At 44.8% G+C, this 19,405-nt stretch overlaps 1 protein-coding gene and 1 pseudogene across 5 annotated transcripts in view; one reads left to right on the forward strand and one right to left on the reverse strand.

Moving 5' to 3' along the window:
- Positions 1-19,405, reverse strand: part of CLPB (caseinolytic mitochondrial matrix peptidase chaperone subunit B) — a 142,750-nt gene that overhangs the window by 56,731 nt on the left and 66,614 nt on the right. For all 5 annotated transcript variants that reach the window (XM_004768123.3, XM_004768124.3, XM_004768127.3 and 2 more), the window contains one exon: positions 12,995-13,123. In XM_004768123.3, the coding sequence (XP_004768180.1) occupies positions 12,995-13,123 (129 nt within the window). The remainder of the gene's footprint in view (positions 1-12,994; positions 13,124-19,405) is intronic.
- LOC123389606 lies at positions 2,823-3,001 on the forward strand (annotated as a pseudogene).

Consider the following 19,405-nt stretch of genomic DNA (forward strand, 5'->3'; position numbering starts at 1 on the left):
CTTCCTTCTCTCTAACATGCAAATCTTATTTCTGTTACTGATGCACCTGAAAAGCTTTCCTCCTTCCCTCTACTTGTTTGAACTCTACCTGTCCTACGGGAATGGCCTCCAGTCCCCCTCCTCCACGAAGCTTCTACAACACCAACACTGATCTTTCCCTCCTCATTCATTACATGCTTTTTATTCTGCCCTTGGAGTAAGTTTATTTCAGAGTCCTGAACTGTCATGCACTGTTCTCAGTGAGCTTTGCTGATGAGCCTCTGCACCAAACTGGGGTACAGCCTGAAGGAAGGGCCTGCCTCTTTCTCTTTTTTATTTCCTGTAACGTCCAGTGCCCATTATAAATACATTTATTCAACAAATGTTTACTGAGTACCCTTCATGTGCTAAGGATACTGCAGGATGCTGGGAATATAAACACTGCAGATCCAGACCTTCTACCTTCAGGAAACACATTAATATAACAAAGGAGAGATCTAGTGATCAAATAACTGTATGACTACATGTTGTGGTAAGTTTAAGAAAGAAATTATTCAGGACGCTTTAAGAGCATAGGTTCAGAGGAACCTAGAAAAGGGATACTGGCGGTCAGCTGCAGGAAAATATTTAACAGTTGCTGAATTAAGTATTAGATTAATTCTTAGATTTGCAATTAGATAAATCAGAAGGCGTTCATTGAAAGTCACAAAATATGAAAACAGAAGGAAGCTTTGAGATTGAAAGCCAATGATCTAGTTTTAGATCATTAGAGGCTCAGTGAGGCGGAGGGTCTCCTCAAGGTTGCACAGCAAGGCTGAATTAGTGCCAGATAACCTAAACCTGACATAGCACTTCCAACCAAATAGCATTCATTACTTCAAAGGGAGTTTCTGAAGGATTCCTGAAGTGGCAAGCTCCTTCTGCCACATTTAAAAGAATTCATTTCTAAAACCATGTTTGGGAAGGAGTCTATGGTATAAGCCTATAGAGAGCATCTCTGCTGTGCTCCTTCTGTGACACTGCCAGGCCTCTGTGTAGAGGAAGAGAAAGCATGAATGCTAGAAGCACAACTCCTTTTGGGTAGGGAAACTTGGTCCTGGGCAAATCCCCAGTCTGACTCTAGGATGGGAACTTTGCTACTATTCTGCAGCCCTTGATCTTCAGATTGACATCCCTTCTTAAAGCTGCAGTGCTGCCCTTTTTCTGTGCACTCTGTCCACAAGCATATTCACTGAAGGAGCAAGACTGGGCCAGCAAAGGGCAGATGGCCTTGCTTCAGGAAATCTGAATTCTACTCAGCTCTGTTTCCAGGCCCAGTGCAGGTGGAGGAGAATACTGGACAGAGAACAGACCTGCCCCAGCTAAGGCTGACCTCTCCTTCACCCAGGGGAGACTTGGCCTCCAGCTGCCTCTGTTGGCGGTGATGAGGTCATGCCGGATACCAGCCAGGCTCATGCAAGGACTGCTTGGAGCCCATTACAGTCTTGATGAAATGAGGGTGCCTGGATGGCAGGCGGCTCTGAAGAGCTTGGGCTCTGGTGGCCAGGCACTGATCTGTAACTCAACCATGCAGTGACTCCTCTACATCCACAGGATCTGAGATACAGAAATATCTTTCCCTGGGGGTTAGCAAGGACAGTTCTTTACTCTGCACTGGGTGAGGGGCTGAATAGGCCAAGGACAGAGGAAGGACTCAGGGCCACTGAGGACCCCTGTTGACCTTTACTTACCATGTGGACTGAAATTATACCACCACAGAACCCCTCCATTCCCACATGTCCCTGACGGGAGTACTGGGTCCCTCTGGATGCTTCTCCATAGGACTTTCTCAAGTTAAGTGATGAACTGAGATCTACACTTCAGGTCTCAAAACATTTACTCAGGGAAGACTTCTCTTGCTTCAGACCAGATCAGGTCCCTGTTATGCTCTCATAGAACCCTCTATTCTTCCTTAATAATACTTATCTCAGTGACAATTAGCTAATAATTCTGTAATAATTTGCCTAATGTCTATATTCTGCCAGAGTCTAAGCTTCACAAGGATAGGGAGATGCCATAAATGTTGTTTAATAAAAGGAAATAAGTGAAAAGACGAGTTTCACAACAAAAACAAAATTTTACAGATAAGTTTTGAATAGTACTCTTTTTAAAATATTTTATTTACTTATTTGACAGAGAGAGACACAGTGAGAGAGGGAACACAGTAGAGGGAGTGGGAGAGGGAGAAGGAGGCCCCCCGAGAGCAGGGAGCCCAATGTGGGGCTTGATTCCAGGACCCTGGGATCATGACCTGAGCCGATGGCAGATGCGTAACAACTGAGCCACCCAGGCGCCCTTGAATAGTACTCTTTAAAAGAAAACTTTCATATACACAAGAGTAGCTCCTCTTAAACACCACCTTAGCTATGGGGCCTGTTGGGTCCTCCTGGCTTTCTGGCCTGCAACCACTCACGCACACAAGCCAATCATTTCTGGTTCTTTTTTTTTTTTTTTAAATTACAGAGAGAGAGAAAGAGAGCAGGAGCATTTGCGGGTAGGGGTGAGGTGGGCGATGGGGTGGGGGTGGGGGGGTAGAGCAGGGAGCCCAACGCAGGCTTGATCCCAGGACTCTGGGATCATGACCTGAGCTGAAGGCAGACGCTTAACCAACTAAGCCAGCCGGGCATCCCCACCCATTCCTGATTTTGAGTGGCATGGAGGATTTTCTATCTTTCTAAGAGCTCTATTGAGATATAACTTATATACTATAAAGCTCACCCATTAAAATATATATTTAATGTTTTTTAGTATATTTACAGAGTTGTACAACCATTATCATAATCTAATTTTAAAATATTTTTACCAGCTTTGTGTAGTGGCAGTATCGTAGCCAATGAGGTTTATCCAAGGTGCAATTATGGCTAATTGAAAATATTTTTACCAGGCCCCAAAGAAATCTTGTACCCATAAACAATCACTCCCCATCCCTCCCACAGACACTTATTGGCATGCAGAGTTTTTAGCTCCATATCCAAACAACATGAGGAACCTTCAGCTTCCAATGATCTGACATGATCTCTTCATCATACAGATGAAAAAAAGTGATGGCAGAGATGCCACAAGTCCTACAGAGGTGAGACGGTGGCAAGCTGGGTGCCTGCATCATAATGGCAGTGCTCTGATCTCTCTGCTACATAGTCTGACTGTGTGTCCCAAATGTTTTAGCCCAATGGACTTCAAGCTACTTGAGGGCAGAGGCTATATTCTGCTCATCTGTCTTCCCTTCTTGGCCAGGTGTACCATCAGGGCGGTGATATCTCAGGTGTGGTCCATATACTGGCACAGGTCTGTGAGCCCTGATACCAGTTCTTGATGAGGTAACTACAGTGGAATGTCTGGAAACTTTTATAGCAACTTAGGATAATTTTATATCTGTTGAACCTAATGACATATTCAAGCCTCTATTTTGTATGCCTTATTAAAATATAATTTTTCCAGTAATTTATTTTTATTGTTTTTTACAGAAGTATTGGTTCATGACAGATTGACAATTCAAACAACAACAAAAAGAAACAGATCTTTCATAGATTGTTTGAACAAAGTGCTGCCTTAAAGCAACCCATTCTCCATTCCTGTTCCCCTTTTCCCCCTCAGTTTCCTTATATCTCTTGCACTTGCTCTTCCCATGCTCACATCTGAAATGAAGGTTCTTTCAGTTGTGTCCTCGGGTATCTTTAGCTCTACAGCTCTCCATGGGCAACTCACAGACTTCCACCGCCCCCAAGAAATGAACAGCTCTGAAATTTTCATGCCCAACTTAGCAGTCTTTTCTTCTTGAGCCTCAGACCCATTTACCCAACTGTCTGCTACACACCTCTCCGAGAGTGTCCCCCAGGTTCCTTGATTGGTCAACAGCTATTTATTAATCACCTACCATAAGCCAGCTGTGAGTGTTTTTTTTATTTCCTAGGAGATATGAATATAGCAGCAAATTAAAGAGACATGGCTTACATTTTAGTGGGGAAGAGAGAGATGATGAACCAATAAACACGATCATTTGAGGGACTGATAAATGGCAGAAAGAAGGAAAAACGGGATAATATGAGAGAAAGTGACTGGGGGAACTATTTTACTAGAGTGCCCAGGGAAGGCCTCTCTGAGGAGGGGGACATGTGAGTTGAGACCTGAATTCCCAAGGGGGATATGATCCCAATAACTGGGAGAGGTAGGTACAGAGGCCCTGCCAAGGAAAGGAGTTCAGTGCATCTGAGGGGTAAGAGTAGGCCAGTATGTAACTGAAGAACTATGAACAAGGGTGGGAAGTGGCTAGAGATGAGGTCACATAGGCAGGCAGGGTCTGGGTTCTTTGGGGCCTTACAGGATCTGGTAAGGAGTTTGGATTTCATTTTGGTGTGGGTTGATACCAATGGAAGGTTTTAAGTAGAACAATGACAAGACTGATTGATTGACTGACTGATTAAGATTTATGTTTTAAAAAGATCTCCTTGGCTATAATTTGGAGGATGGACCTAGGAAGACAAAAATGGAAATGTGGGACTAGCCAAGAAGCTGTGCTGGTCATCACCTTGGGACTAGAGCTGCACTAATGGAAATGGGAAAGTAGGAATGGGTTCAAGATGTGCTTTAGAGTTACAACTGACAGGACTTACTGAAGGACTTGACAGGGAATGTAAGGAAAAAAGAGAATTCAAGGATGATGTCAAGATTTGGGGCCTGAAAACTATGTAGATGATGATATCATTTATTGATATGTGGAAGATCTGGCAGATGCCAATTTTGGAAGAAAAGCAGACGCATGCATATTTTGGCCAAGTTGACACTAAGATGGAGGGAAAAACAGGAGCTGGGGGAGTGGATTAAGTGAATAGCGATCATTTTTTTTTTTTTAAAGATTTTATTTATTTATTTGACAGAGAGAAATCACAAGTAGACGGAGAGGCAGGCAGAGAGAGAGGAAGGGAAGCAGGCTCTCTGCCGAGCAGAGAGCCCGATGCAGGACTCGATCCCAGGACCCTGAGATCATGACCTGAGCCGAAGGCAGCGGCTTAACCCACTGAGCCACCCAGGTGCCCCAATAGCGATCATTCTTTTTCAGGACTTTGCCATGAAGGGATGGACAGAAATGAGGTGGCAGTTGCATGGAGATATAAGGCTCAGAAAATTTTTAGTTAGCTTTCTTGTTTAAGATGGGTGATTGTAGAGCATATTTTTATGCTGACTGGAATCAGCCAGCAGAGAGGGTAACAAAGATAATGCAGGAGAGATCAGGGATAATAACTGGAAGGGCAAAGTCCTTGAGAAGCAGAGGAAACAGGAGCCTGAGCTTAAATGCAGGTTTGGTCTTAGGAACTGCAGAGGAAGGAGGGTGGCACTCAAGTACATATGGGGGTAGGCCAATGGAAGCAGTGGGAAGATGAGGTAGTTCCCTTCTGACTACAATATATTTTCTGTAGGAAGTGTGAGGTGGGGTCATTGGCTTGGTAGCTGGAGGAGAGGATAGGAGGTCTGAGGAAATTGAAGGTATAAAAAAGGCTCTAGAATAAGATGGTGACTGTACTCACAAGTACGATGGGGTGGATGACAGTGAGATTTATGGTTGTAAATGTGAAGTGAGTCCACTTAGCATGGTTGTGTGATTTTTTTTCTCCAGCAATATTCAGTTCTCCTGATATAGACATGAAGTAAAAAGAAACTGGGTTTAACCAGGGTTAGTCAGTGTTTCATCAGATGAGTGCAAAGAAGGGAAAAAGCAGCAAGGGAATCATCAGAACACTGGGCCATGGAATCTGAAAAGTGGGAGAGGAGAAAATGTTCAAAACAGTCATACCCCTGTACCTCTAATCCTGTATTTCCTATCTCTGCCCAAGTACATGCCTTCTACTCAGTCATCCAACCCGGAACCAGGACCTAATCCTGACTCCTCTCTCATGGTCTGATCCTATGGATTCTACTCCTGACTCTTTGTGGGATCAGTCTTCTCTCCCTTCCCACTTCAACAGCCTTGGCTTAGGCCTCACTTAGACAACTGCAAAGCTTTTAAATGAAATATTTTCCCTTTCTCCAACCATGCCCCTTCCTATCCATGTTTTTTTCCATTTTCTACCTTTGATTCAAGTATAACATATACAGAAAAGTACAAAGAATAAAGATGGGCATAGCTCAAAGAATTCTCATCAAGGTAGATACAGCTGCACAACCAGGATCTAGATAAATAAATAGACTACTACTCATCCCAGAAGCCTCTTGGTATCCTCTCCCAGTCACTACCTGCCCACTTGAGGGTAACCACTAAGCTGACTTCTTATAGCACTGGTTAGTTTTGTCTATTCTGAACTCTCTATGTAAATGGCAGTCATACAGTAAGTACTCTACATGTCTGGCTTGTGTCCAGAATGCTTGTGTCCAGAGATTCATTCGTGTCATTCATTCAATTGATTATTCCACTGTGTGAACATTCCATAATTTACCCATTCAATTACTGATAAACATTTTTGAAACTCCTAAACCATTTTTCACATTAACATAAATCCAATCTTTCCCTCCCCTAAATTTTAATCCTCTCCCCCTGCACAATAAAGTCCCATTTCCTGAGCAGGGCTTGGTAGAGGCCTCCATTATTGGCTCCTGCTTTCCATTCTTGCCTTCTGAGCCTTGCATCCATACTCTATAAACCCAGTTCTTCTGAACCACCCCACCTGCAATGTATTGAATGCATTGAAGTATGCTGCTTCATACTCCATGCCTCTGGAGATGCTGGTCCCTCTGCGTTTCTCCCTCATCCGCCTGGTAAACTTGTATTCATCCTGTAAGACTTAGTGCACACACCATCCCCTACACCATGCTTTCCCTGCTCTCCCCTGGGACTGCAAGTTCTTTTCTCTATGATCCCTCAGCACCTCCTATACATCTCCATTAATATACCTGATAGCAAGTCTTTGTTAAAATGTCTGATTTCCTCTCTGAACTATGAGTTCCTTAAGGGCAAAGACCATGTCTGGATCGTCTTTATTTCCCAGGTGCCTAGGGTAGGACCTATGACAGGAGAGGTACTCAGTAAGTGTTTGAAAAATGAATGAAAAGACTTGCCTAGGGGTTACATAGCATGCTAGCACTGGAAGGGGTCCATGGGATCAGCTACTCTAACTTACCTATTTTAGAGAAGAAAGGATTTGCCTACAGAAGAAAGGATTTGCCTAAAGGAGAAAGGATTTGCTGGTAGCAGGGCCAGAACAGCTGATCTTCAGCCCAGTGCTCATTCCCCTTCTTTGCACGGCTGGCAAGAATCAGAGGGTGAAGTTTCCAAAGGACAGCCAGAGGCAAAGCCAACTCCCTCAGCATCTGGCAGTACAGCCAGATGGACAGACAGTGCAGTGGAACAATGAAAGGAGCTTTAAGTTTCCAGCCCCCAAAACAAACTAACAGGCTGTTCAAGGGAAGATGTCAGCACTGGGAAGGCTTTTAGCCTTAGGCAGAGATGGTGGGGAATCTGACTCATTTGATGACGGCTGGTTAACACTGAGGACTCAGTCATGCCCTTGGGAGAGAAGGGCAAGGAAGAGCCAAGAAAGTAAGTAGAAGGAAAGTGGCTAAGGGAAGCCCTGGGGAAAGTGCTGTAGGTTTCACAAAGGCCAAGTGTTTTGGAGGTGATAAGCACTGAAAAGGCAGTGGTACTGTAACTACAAAGATAGGTGTAAAGAGGTGGCTTGTGTGTAGAGCTCTAAGACACCAGATACAATCTGACATGAAGATCGAGTGGGCCAGGAAACAAGGGTGCCACATCTCCCAATGGAAAATCTACAGTGGCCTTAGAGATTTACCAGTGCACCCCATCACATACTAAACTGTGTGCAGAGCACCGTGACAAAGGAGGCAGGGGCAAATCAGACACTGTCTTCACCCTCAATCTACCTCAGTCTAGTAGCAGGGACTGGACCCAAATCCCAGGGTCCAGGAGCAGGGAAGAGTTCAGAAGGGAAGTGGCACTGAAGATGTGGACTGACTGGCAGAAAAACCTGCATGAGTAAAGGCACCAAGGTAGGAACTCTGGGGCGACATTACTGTACAGCTGATTAGGGTAGCAGTGGGAAAAAAGTTAGGTGAGGGTCAGACTAGAATGTCTCCAAAATCAGGTTAAAAAGTTAGGATGAGTAGGATTCTTTTTATATTGTATATATATATGTGTGTGTGCATGTGTGTATGTATATATGTATGTATTTATTTTAGACTTTTATTTTAAGTAATCTATACACCCAACACGCGGCTCCAACCCCAAGATCAAGAGTCGCATGCTCTAGAGACTCAGCCAGCCAGGAGCCCCTATTTTTTTTTTTTTAAGATTTTATTTATTTATTTGACAGACAGAGATCACAAGTAGGCAGAGAGGCAGGCAGAGAGAGAGGAGGAAGCAGGCTCCCTGCTGAGCAGAGATCATGACCTAAGCCAAAGGCAGAGGCTTAACCCTCTGAGCCACCCCCGGCGCCCCGAGGAGCCCCTATTTTGTATTTATTTTTTTAACAAGTAAGCACTGACTGTTTTTGAAGTTATTAAGTATTATCCATAAAGTGCCTCCCCTGTAGAACATACACATGCCCTACTCCTGACATGACAGAGTAGGTGGCACACTTCCATTTCCAGATGAGGAAAGAGAACCTCAGAGCAGTCTGTAGTTGGTCCAAGACCACAGGCAGTGGCAGGGCTGGCATTCAGATCCTGACTCCATAGTTCATGCCCTTGACTTGCAGCTTTCCTCAACTGGGCTTCTCCTCTGAACCACACACAGGAAACTGAGTAACGATTTTTTCAGTTCTCCCAAGAATGGTGCATAACTTGTACCATTTTAGATGCCTGGGAGAGGAGTTATTCCATGTGTACAGTGGCTGCCTTACAGCATTAGGGCTCAATGCTCTGGAGGAACCCTGGTTGAGAAAGGCTGCCAAGATTGGAAGTATGTCTCAGGAAGATGGATCTAGCAGGGGATCACATCCCTGGGAGGAAACAGCTGCGAAAGCCCCTGAAGAGCCCTAGAAATACAGGTAGACAACTCTAGGGGCTTAAGGGAAGCAACTCCCCACCCTCCTGATTATTCCTCTTCCTCTTCCTAGTCATCCTCTCTCTCCTACCCTACCTCCCTCCAACCTTCTCTTGTACTTGGCAGTCAAGTGCTGAGGCAGAGCTTTTTAGTTCATTAGCCAACAACACAGGCAGAAGCAGCACAGTCACAGAATGAGAACCACAAAGGCGTCCACTTCTTTGTGGAGCTCAGGAGTAGAAAACTGGTCCTCATGAATTCAGAACTCAGAACCCAACCACATAAAACTGGCAAACTCCCATTATCCTTCCTTTTTTTTTTTTTTTAATTGTGTTATGTTAGTCACCATACAGGACATCAGTTTTTGATGTACTGTTCCACGATTCACTGTCTGCATATAACACCCAGTGCTCCATGCAATCCACGCCCTCCTTAATACCCATCACTGGGCTCACCCATTCTCCCATTCTCCCCCCCTTGTAAAACCCTCAGTTTTCTTCCCAGAGTCCATAGTCTCTCATGGTTCATCTCCCACTCCCTTTTCTCCCCCTTCATTTTTCCCTGCCTTCTTCTAAAGTCCTCCATGCTATTCTTTATGCCTCCCATTAACTCTTCCTAGTAAGGTTTAAGCACGCACATGCGCGCGCGCGCGCGCGCGCACACACACACACACACACACACACCCCTGCCCCCTAGCCTCAGGCTTTCTATAACTGACTCCACATCTTTACTCACTAGGATACTTCCTCCTTTATGTTCCCAGAGCCCCTGTCCAGTCCCCCACCAGAAACCCACCCACCTGTCACTGCCTGTTTCCATATCTATCTCCTCTACCAGTCTGAGAATCTCTCACGGTCAGGGTCAATTTGCCTGATCATCTTAGGATGCCCTGAAGTCTATGGGTTCAGAAATGACAACTACCTAGCCCACAGTGACAATGCAGAACTAAAGTAAACCCAGGTCTGTCAGACTCCCAAGCTTGTGTTCTTTCCACTATGTTACAGGACCTCCTAAAGATGAAGAAATGACCTGTGCTAAGCATTCAGCCTAACAATGCAAGAACTCAGAGGTGGTGCTATGAGACTGGACCAGAGCACCAAGAGAAGCTTCCTGAGAGAGGGATCTAGATGAGAAGAGAGGGAACACGATGGTTGTTTTAGGCAGGATGGAGAAGTTGTGGCTGAAAGAGAATGAAGAAGTCTTTAGGCAGGAGCACAGGTTTTACATAGGAGGAAATAGGAGACTTATACCTGTCAGGAGGAGAGCTTGACATCTTTACACAATCATGGTGCACTTACCACATATCTGGGCATATACAGGCATTATCACTACTCCCCATGTTACCCCTGTGATACTTCCAGGTGTTATCTGACAGATAAGAAACTGAGGCCTAGAAAGTTAAGGCAACATATCCAAGGCAAAACAGCTAGTAGGTGGGGGAGGTAGGATTTAAACCCAGGTTGGCCTGACTTTGAGGTCCTCAGTGTCCCTTCTATTACTCCACGCTGCCTCTGAAGGGATCGGAGAACTGCCCACGTTAATAGACTGATGCAGCTGCCTGGACCTCCTCCCAGCTCTCATACGGGGTAACTAAAGCCCTGTGGACACTCAGCAATTTCAAAGACAAGGGTTCTGTGTGGACCTCGTGAGCACAGGCTGCCCCTGTGCCTAGGCCTGCCTTGGATCTCCCAGAAAGTATCCCTCTAAAGTTGCTGCAGCAAAGCCAGTGGCAAATATAGGTTGAGAAAATTCATTGGGCAGGAAGGCAGCCCTTCTGCCTTCCCTGAAACCCTCGGGAGGAGGTCAGCTGAGGTCACAAGACCTTGGAAATGTGACTGGCAATAGCCCCTAGGACAAGAGAGCAGGATCTTGCCTCTCGGTTGGCTGGTCACACACACAGGCAGACCAAGAGAGGTCAAGGGGGGTGAGGGGGGATAGAAGTTGGCAGGCCTGCAGGCCCTGAGTGACGGCCACTTGTTCAGGTCGGGGAAAGGAGAAATAAGTGGGTTAATGGTTTTGGCCCTTGAGGCTGGGAGATTAAGGCAGGGGGTGTAAATAGATGCTGGGTAAAAAGGCAGGTGGGCGAACTGTAAAGTTGGGGGCTAAGGGCATCTGTTCCAAGCCAACAGGCAGGAACCATGCCCCTGGAATGGCTCAAAGGACCAGCCTTGGCCTGGGGGGGTGAGGGTGGGGGATGGTTCATAAAAGGCCTGCACATCTTCATTTCAAAGGTGTTCGATCTGGAAGGCTGGGTGAGGGTCTCTCTTTAGAGTGAATTCCCTGTTTGGGGGCTGACGGGAAGCAGGGAATGTAAACCACTGGACAATGGCTTCGAGTACTGACTGATTTTAAGGCTCAGCAGAAACAAGCCCTATGGTGAATGCTCCCATTCTTAGCTGCAAATATCTTGCCTGAAATCTTTCCAAAGGACAAAGTCAGCAGCACCTTGCTTGGAGACAAGTTTTCTAAGTCTCCATTTCTGAAAGCAGTGAGCTCTTGCTCTGAAAGCATCAGTCACCCCAGGCAATGTCACCACATCCATGAGAAGTCCTACACCTCACAGCATTCATGCCCCAGAGCCAGCCACACCCTGCTGCTCTGAGGCAGATCGCCTAGGCAGGGGGTATGGGCCAGGCCTAAATTTTAAGCCAGTGTGGCTGTGGCTGACAGAAGGTGGCGGGACTTGGGGATTACTGAGAAACCCCTCCAGCCTAATCACATGACAAGGACTAGAACATTATCTGGGAATGTTAGGCTGTGAAGGAAGGGCTCTGGGACTGAAAGAACTTTCTTTGAATACTGGATTTTGAAAAAGTGATTAGGTTGCAGAGGACAGTTGGCAGAAATGACAGAGAAGAAAATCACAGTGTATTTAAAAAAGATGTTTTAAGCAGTTAGAGAAGAATTAAAATGGAATGGACTCCTGGGGAAGAAACACGGTTCCCTCAGTCATTGCTAGGGTCCAAGGAAATGCCAGCCTGGCAGCTGTTGAAGGTTCCTGCCAGGAGGAGGGGGAGCATAATCAGGGTTACTCAGAGGACTTCTGAGGCCGCTTCTGGCTCCCAGGCTCTATGAAGAATGACCACCAACAAGGAGGCCCTTGGTATCCAGGCCCAAGAGAAAGTCCCTAGGCCCTCAAGAAGTGGCAGCAAGGGCATAAAGAGATAGTCATGTGCCATACTCAGAGGCCTGGGCCTTACACCTAGGTAAGATGCTTCTCTCCCTACCCCAAAGAGAGGCCAGAATGGGATAAGAGGAAGTGGGAGGGAAAGTGAGAGCTTGGGAAATATCTGACAGGTGGGAGGTAACTCTGTACCAGCCCAAACTGGGGGATGGCACATACTGTCCCTCCAATTAAACCAACACTCTCCAAAGGGAGGGTATTCAATCAATGAAAGATTTATTGAGTGCTTACTTTATGCCAAGTACTAAACTAGGTGCTAGGGACAAATCAGTGGCCTTTAGGGAGTGAGTCAAGTTAGGGAGAAGGCTACTGAACATATGAAAATAATTCCAGATTGTGACAAGAGTGATGATGGGAAAGAATAGCGTGCCATGATCCAGAGTAATGAAAGGGGGCTAATTTAGACTGTGGTTGGGGCATGGGATCAAGGAGAATGTCTTTGAGACCTGCACTGGTACAGAGTTGAAGGGCTTCCCTCCTTGTTCCACTAGCCCTGCTCTGGAGGTCACAGGGGAGAAAAGAGGATATTTCTGGAGAGAGGCACAATAAAAAAAACTCAGAGCATATGCAGACAGGCAGCATGGTGTGGTGTGTGACACACACACAGGCAAAGAACACATTCCAGCCACATGAAGGCAAATCACACATCTCAGAGCCACTCTCATGAGGTGGAGCCACCCTCTGGGCATTTCCCACTCTGCGAGGGGAACAGAGCTCTGCAGAAGCATGGATTTTCCAGAGTGGAGAGGTTGCCAAATACTCTTTCTCTGCCAACCTCCAACTGCATTCCCTCATGCACTCACCTCCATCAAGCAGCTCCTTGACAGTGCGGTAGTCATCAGCAAGGACAGCGTAGTGCAGGGCTGTGCAGCCCTTGAAGCTGGCACGGTTGTTTAGTCGGTTGTTGAAGTCATCCTCTCGGGTTACCAGGACTGGGGGGACAGCAACACAAACCCTCCCATTAGCAACAAATGCCAGGAGTCACCAATATCACCTTGGTGTTTTCTTTCCCTCCCTCAATCATCTACACGGCTTACTAAACATATAATGCACCTACTATGTGCTGGGCCATCGGTGAGGGGTGAGAGGAGGTACAACAAGGCCAGTTAGTTCACAAATGTTTACTGACATCTGTTATGTGTTAGGATTCATTTGGAGACACAGAAATGAATCAGATATGGTCCCTGAATCAATCTGATGAAGAAAGCGACAAAAATAGGTATATAAAGTGCTATCTGAGATAAATGCTATGTTAGAGTTATAACAGGGTGATACAGAAGGCAGAGGGGAGCTTAGCTCAGTTTGGGCATGAAGAGAGCATCCCAAAAGATAAGAGTCTTGAAGGGGCTAGGGATGTTATCCAGGTGAAGAAAGGAGGCTGGGGGTTCGCTAGGGGATGGTAAGCAGGTGAGAGAAAAAGGCGTTCCTAGCAGAACAGTAACATACCTCTCTATTTTAAAGATGTTTATAAACTAGTGAGCATTTAGTACTATTTTGTAAAGAACTTTTTTAATTTTTAAAAGTTATTACACATTTGAAATCACAAAATAGTACAAAGTAGAAAAGGTATCATCAGCTCAACAACTCAGGAAACTACATTTAATATTGTTATATGTCTCTCTCTCTCCTTAAACATATATACATACTAGCATGAATGTATATCCTACACACAATCCTACAAAGCACATATATATCTCTTATGCATACCTGTTCTTCAAAATTAGAGCTTACTATATTGCAATTTTGTATTTTTTTAACCTTTAATAATCTGCTGTGAACATTTTTTTTTTTTTTTGAAGGTAAGAACAACAAGCATTTCATCCCAGATGAAATCCTTGCAACTGTCCTCAGACAGTGGTGCTATAATTCTACTTACAGACAGGAACTAAGGGTTATAGAAGAGTTTTTGATTCAAGAGTGCAAAGCTAGTCAGTGGCAGAAATGCAGGTTTGTCTGACCCAAGAATATATGACTTTAGGCAATCTCTATACTATCTCCCTTTTACAGAGCCATTGGAGAGTGAGTTCAAGATGTAAGGAGGAGGCAATGAATGTAGCAAGTGTCTGCTGGTCCTCCCAGAGATTGGTTGATAAAAGAAAGACAGACACCAAATGGTTCGTAGAGAATAACTGTAGGTGAGATGATTTTCTAAAGGCTATATGAGACCTGAGCATGTTTATAGTATTAGGGAAAGATTCTAAAAGGAAGGGGATAAGTACAAAGAGAAAGACTTTCATTGATTGATGACCTCAAGGCTATGGAAGAAAAGAGGGGTTCAAAGGCACATGTAGTTGTACTTGCTCTTGAATCTCAGTTTTCTCAACTGAAAAAATATGGACAATAAGCCCACCACTTAAAAAGAGTTGTATTAAGGAGGGCATGTGATGTGATGAGCACTGGGTATTGTTATATGCAACTGACAAATTATTGAACACTATAGCTGAAACTAATGATGTACTCTATATGTTGGCTAATTGACTTTAAGTAAAAAAAATAGAGTTATATAGATTAAATGGGAAAAAAGAATAAGCATTTCATATGGTCAAAGAACCAAAACCCCCCAGTTCACTCTAGTGCTAATATTCATGACTCTCCAATTTAATACAGAAGAACCTAAAACTAGTTCCATCAATTTTATAGGACCCTCTGGGCTGGGTGACCACATATGTCCCAGTTTCACCCTGGATGGGTCTGGTTTATGCCTACTACACTGGACAGTCCCAGTTTGGACAATAAATTGGGTGGTTACCCTACCTCTGGGGCCCTGACTTAGAGATGAGAACCCATAGAACAATATTTATCCTGTATAGACAGGGTTTCTTTCTGCCTCATGTAGAAATTATTGAAATTACTGTCTTATATTCCCTCCTGAGCTGAGTTTGTTGAGGGCAAAATTTGGGTCCTATGTACCTGTACTCCCCTCCCACTAGCCCATGGCACAGAGTTTGAAAAGGCAGATTTCTCTTACCTCCCACTGGATAAAGGGTATAATTTAGTCAAGAGGTAACCTTGCCTAGGTAGTTAAAAGTTCCATACTATTTCTTTCTTTCTTTCTTTTAAAGATTTTATTTATTCGTTTTACAGAGAAAGAGCACAAGCAGGGGGAGCAACAGGGAGAGGGCGAGGGAGAAGCAGGCTCAGGCAGCCTGATGCGGGGCTCAATCCTAGGACCCTGGGACTGTGACCTGAGCCTAAAGCAGACACTTAACTGACTGAGGCACCCACGTGCCCCACACCATACCAGTTCTAAATCATTCTTTTCTAAGTGATAATGGAATGGAGTCTATGCATTTCCCTCCTGAGAAACTGGACTTCCTATTTACAAGTTTCCCCAAACAAGAAGACTATAACGTCTCTTCCTAATACTAACAGATGTCACCTAATGACCTTTTTCTACTCGATGCCTGGCACGGTCACTCCACACAATCTATTTAATTCTTCTAACCACCTGATACAGTAGGTATTATAATTCCCATTGTACAGATGAGGAAATAGAGGTACAGAGGTCACCTAGTGAGTGAGTGGTTGAGTGAGGATTAGAACCCAGATCTAATCCGAATGCTTTTTGTTTACATCATATCATGTTGTCACTCTACTTTTGCAAATGAGGGAATCAGAGCCCAGAGCCCAGATATTCTGGTCTCAGCCTTGGTTCCTACTCACTCTTCTCTGCTCAAATGAAGATACAACACACTCTTGGTGGAACTTGCCTTTATAGAGATTGGCCTGAGCTTTGTAGCTAGCCTCTGGATAAGCTAGCTTAGGTGGAAGCATTTCAAGTGTTTAGCCAAAATGAAGTTGGTGGAATGTGTAGCTGAAGAATAGACACTGCTGTAGTTTAGCCACACAAAGGTAGAACAGCTCTTCTCCACCATGCAGAGGCTCTCCAGACTGAACACCTCCTCCAAACCCTGAGTGTAATCTGACTTCTCCTGAGCAGGGAGAACAGGAAGAAGCTCTGAGTAGCTAACATACAAGCCCCATGTGCATCTGCATTTCAGCAGCACAAGGGCTCTTCAGGGCCTAACTCAGAGATTACTAACTCTTAGTCACAAACAGTCTTATCAAATCATGGTAAATGATCTTATTTCCAGCCCACTGCAGATTAGGAGAAACAAACAAGGCTGGGGAGGAGGCTTCAGAATCCAGCAAATTGATTATAATCAAGTCCTGGCTAGGCAGGAAGGGAAAAGAACAGCACCACAAAAAGCTGAAAGAGGAAGTCAAGAATACAGCACCCCAAAATCCCCTAAGGGCACCACTGAACTCCACATAGGACATTAACTGCTGGATATAATGATGCACCTGAGGAAAAGTGATAGTTGGCTCACGAAAGCAGGAAGGATATAATCCATTTTACAAAGAAAACACATCATTCATTCAACAAACAACATTTACTGAGCATCACTGCATAGTGATAGCTTCTGGAGACGTACTAATGAAGAAGACAGGGTTCTTGACTTTAAGAAGTTAACAGTCTAATGCAACAATCAGGAACAGACAAATTATAAGACTGTTTCGTAAACACAATGACAGAGCTGTACACTGGGTGCTTACCATAAAAAGCACATGAACTTAAGGAATACGGCTAGACTTATTCAGTTCAGGGACAAATGTCAGCAGAGTGCCAACGTCATAGCCCAGCTAATAAGGAATGTATCTGAAGAGGGTTCCTGCACACCTCTGAGGTCTCATCTCTCACTATTCCCTCCCTTCCTAATGTGCTTTCTTGCCTCTGAGGTTTTGCAAATACTATTCTACTACCTGGAACGTTTTCCCCTCTCCCATGCCTTTGGTTGACTAATTCCAATTCACTTTAGTCCCTTCCTGCAGTGATTCTCCCTCAGTCTGAGGCAGTTGTTCCTCCCAAGAGCTCCCCTAGCACCTTAGACATCTCCCAATTACGGTATTGACTCTATTCTGTTGTAATCATCTGTTTACTTGACTATGTTCCCTACCAGACCAAATGCTCACTGAGGGCAGAAAGTGTGACTGTCTTTAGAGTTGTATCCCCAGTGGCCAGTACGTGTCTAGACATAAATATGGGCTTCATAAATACTTGTTGAATTAGCTAATAAGATACATAACACATAAATAAGTTCCTAGGATTACCCGTTTTAGAGTGTGGCTGTTATATAAATGATCTCAGGAGCCAGAGCCTGGTGTTTGGATCCCAGTTCTGAATTTACTCACTGTAATCTTGGGTAAATCACCTAACCTCTCTATGCCAAGTTTCTTTATCGGTAAATGGAGATAACAGTAGCCTCTTATGGGATGTTGTAAGGATTAGACAAGACATTGTGAGTAAAGGGGCTCGGAACAGTGCCTGGCATACAATACCTCTCAGTAAATGTCAGCTATTACCCTTCCTATCTAGTCTTGTGCTTCCAAAAGTGCATTCTCTCTGTGAAAAGTGGCTGCATTTGGGGAATCCTTCATATACTTTTCTTTTTGAAAGGCACAGTGCTGAGTAAGAACCAGCTGTTTAATTTGGTGTTAGTCAGCAGCTTCCTGTTCGGCAGCCTCTTTCTACCTTGTCCTTGTTAAAAACCTGCAGTATTAGTGTTCCCCAGAACATTCTTTGGGACTGAGTAGTGCATTACAATCACCTGTAAAAGAGCATTTTGCTTTCCTTATTTATTTTAGATTAACCCTGTGATGTAGAAGTTATTGTCATGTTACAGATGAGAAAACTGAAGTTAAGAAAGGTACTGTAATCAGTTAGCATGGGAGCTACGACCTAGTCAAAGTCAGCTAGGCCCATTTGGTGCTCTTAGCAATAAGCTCATTTCCTCACATCACCCAGTTTGAGAAGCCTGTCCCATAAGATCTTGCTGAAGCCCCCAGATCATTCGAGGTCATATTATTCTCTATCCAAAAAAAGTAGCTAAAGGCGGAAAGGAGGTGTGGGGAGAGGTGCAGCACGCACCATCACCCACTCTCCCTGAGGAAAAGGAAATAAATCCATGGAAGCTAAAATGACTCACCCAAGACTGGTTCACCAGCTGTCCACCAAGGTGGTCTTTTGAGGCCCCGTGTTTACGGGTGATCCTCAGCCAGTGAACTGACCCCTTCCCAACTAAGCCATTTACCAGCCTGTCTCTAGCACAGGGTAAGATGAGCTCAGGTTCCTGTTTCTCCTCTAAGCCAGCTATTCACGTCTCTCCGCTCCTCTGACCACAGGGAGAAGGCCAACACATTGCACTGTCATCCTCCTGCTTCCACCTCTGCCTTTCGACGTTGCAAAGTCTATGCCTTGGGTGCTGTCGCAAACACATGTGCCCGATGTGCTCTTTGCAGGATTCCCTTGGACTCAGCAGGGCCAAGGAGTCAGCAGAGGTGAAAGTAGTCCCTGAAGCCTGTCACACAGCCCTGGCCACTTGCCAGCACTGCTGAAACTGCAAAAAAAAGCAACTGTCTTCCCCAGTGAGAAAGACTGATTTAAGGTAAAGGGGGTCTTACAGTCCTGAATCTAAGCTCTGCCACTAAGTTCTTCTATCTGTAAAATGGGTATGATAAGAAATAATTTGAGCAATACTAAATATTTAAATATTATGAGAATCAAATCTGATAATAGGGTTTTTTTTTTTTTTTTTTTTGATAAGAGGTATTTTTTAAACATCACCACATTGACTAATGCTGCTCTCTCTCTTGGGTTAAGCACTGGGGGCACGGACATGAATCAGACATGGCACTTTCCACATATGCAAAGTCTATTGGGGGAGACTTTGAAAAAAGGTATAGGAGTCAAGATGGGTGGTCTCTGGGTAACAAAAGCTTTATTACTGCTGCCTTATGCAGAAGAAAGACAACCCTAATTACGAGTGACACTCCCAGGAACTTGTGCTGTCTAATGTCACGGAGGGTCCAGCAGCGCCTTTTGCCTTTAAAGATGTGAGCATGTCCCCATGAGAGAGAACCTCTACAACTACTCTGACAAGGGCGAGAACAGCCCCTTCCATCTGTGCAACATCAGCGCGATTGTTTCCTCACCCTGTGACAACTTAGGACAGATACCATTCTCTCTGTTCAACAGATTAGAAGACAGAGGTAAAAAGGCTGGGTGGCCTGCCCAACCTGCACTGCTAATTGGTAGTGGAGAGAACCAGATCCAGAGGCTCCCTGGCTCATGCTTCTATGCTTCTCCATGCCCAGCTTCTATCAGTGCCTGTAGACTCAAGCCTCACATAAACCAGGGTTGGCTGACCTTGCTT

The sequence above is a fragment of the Mustela putorius genome, unplaced genomic scaffold (genome assembly GCF_011764305.1).
Source record: "Mustela putorius furo isolate JIRA1106 unplaced genomic scaffold, ASM1176430v1.1 tig00003987_pilon_pilon_pilon, whole genome shotgun sequence".
NCBI classification, from domain to species: domain Eukaryota; kingdom Metazoa; phylum Chordata; class Mammalia; order Carnivora; family Mustelidae; genus Mustela; species Mustela putorius.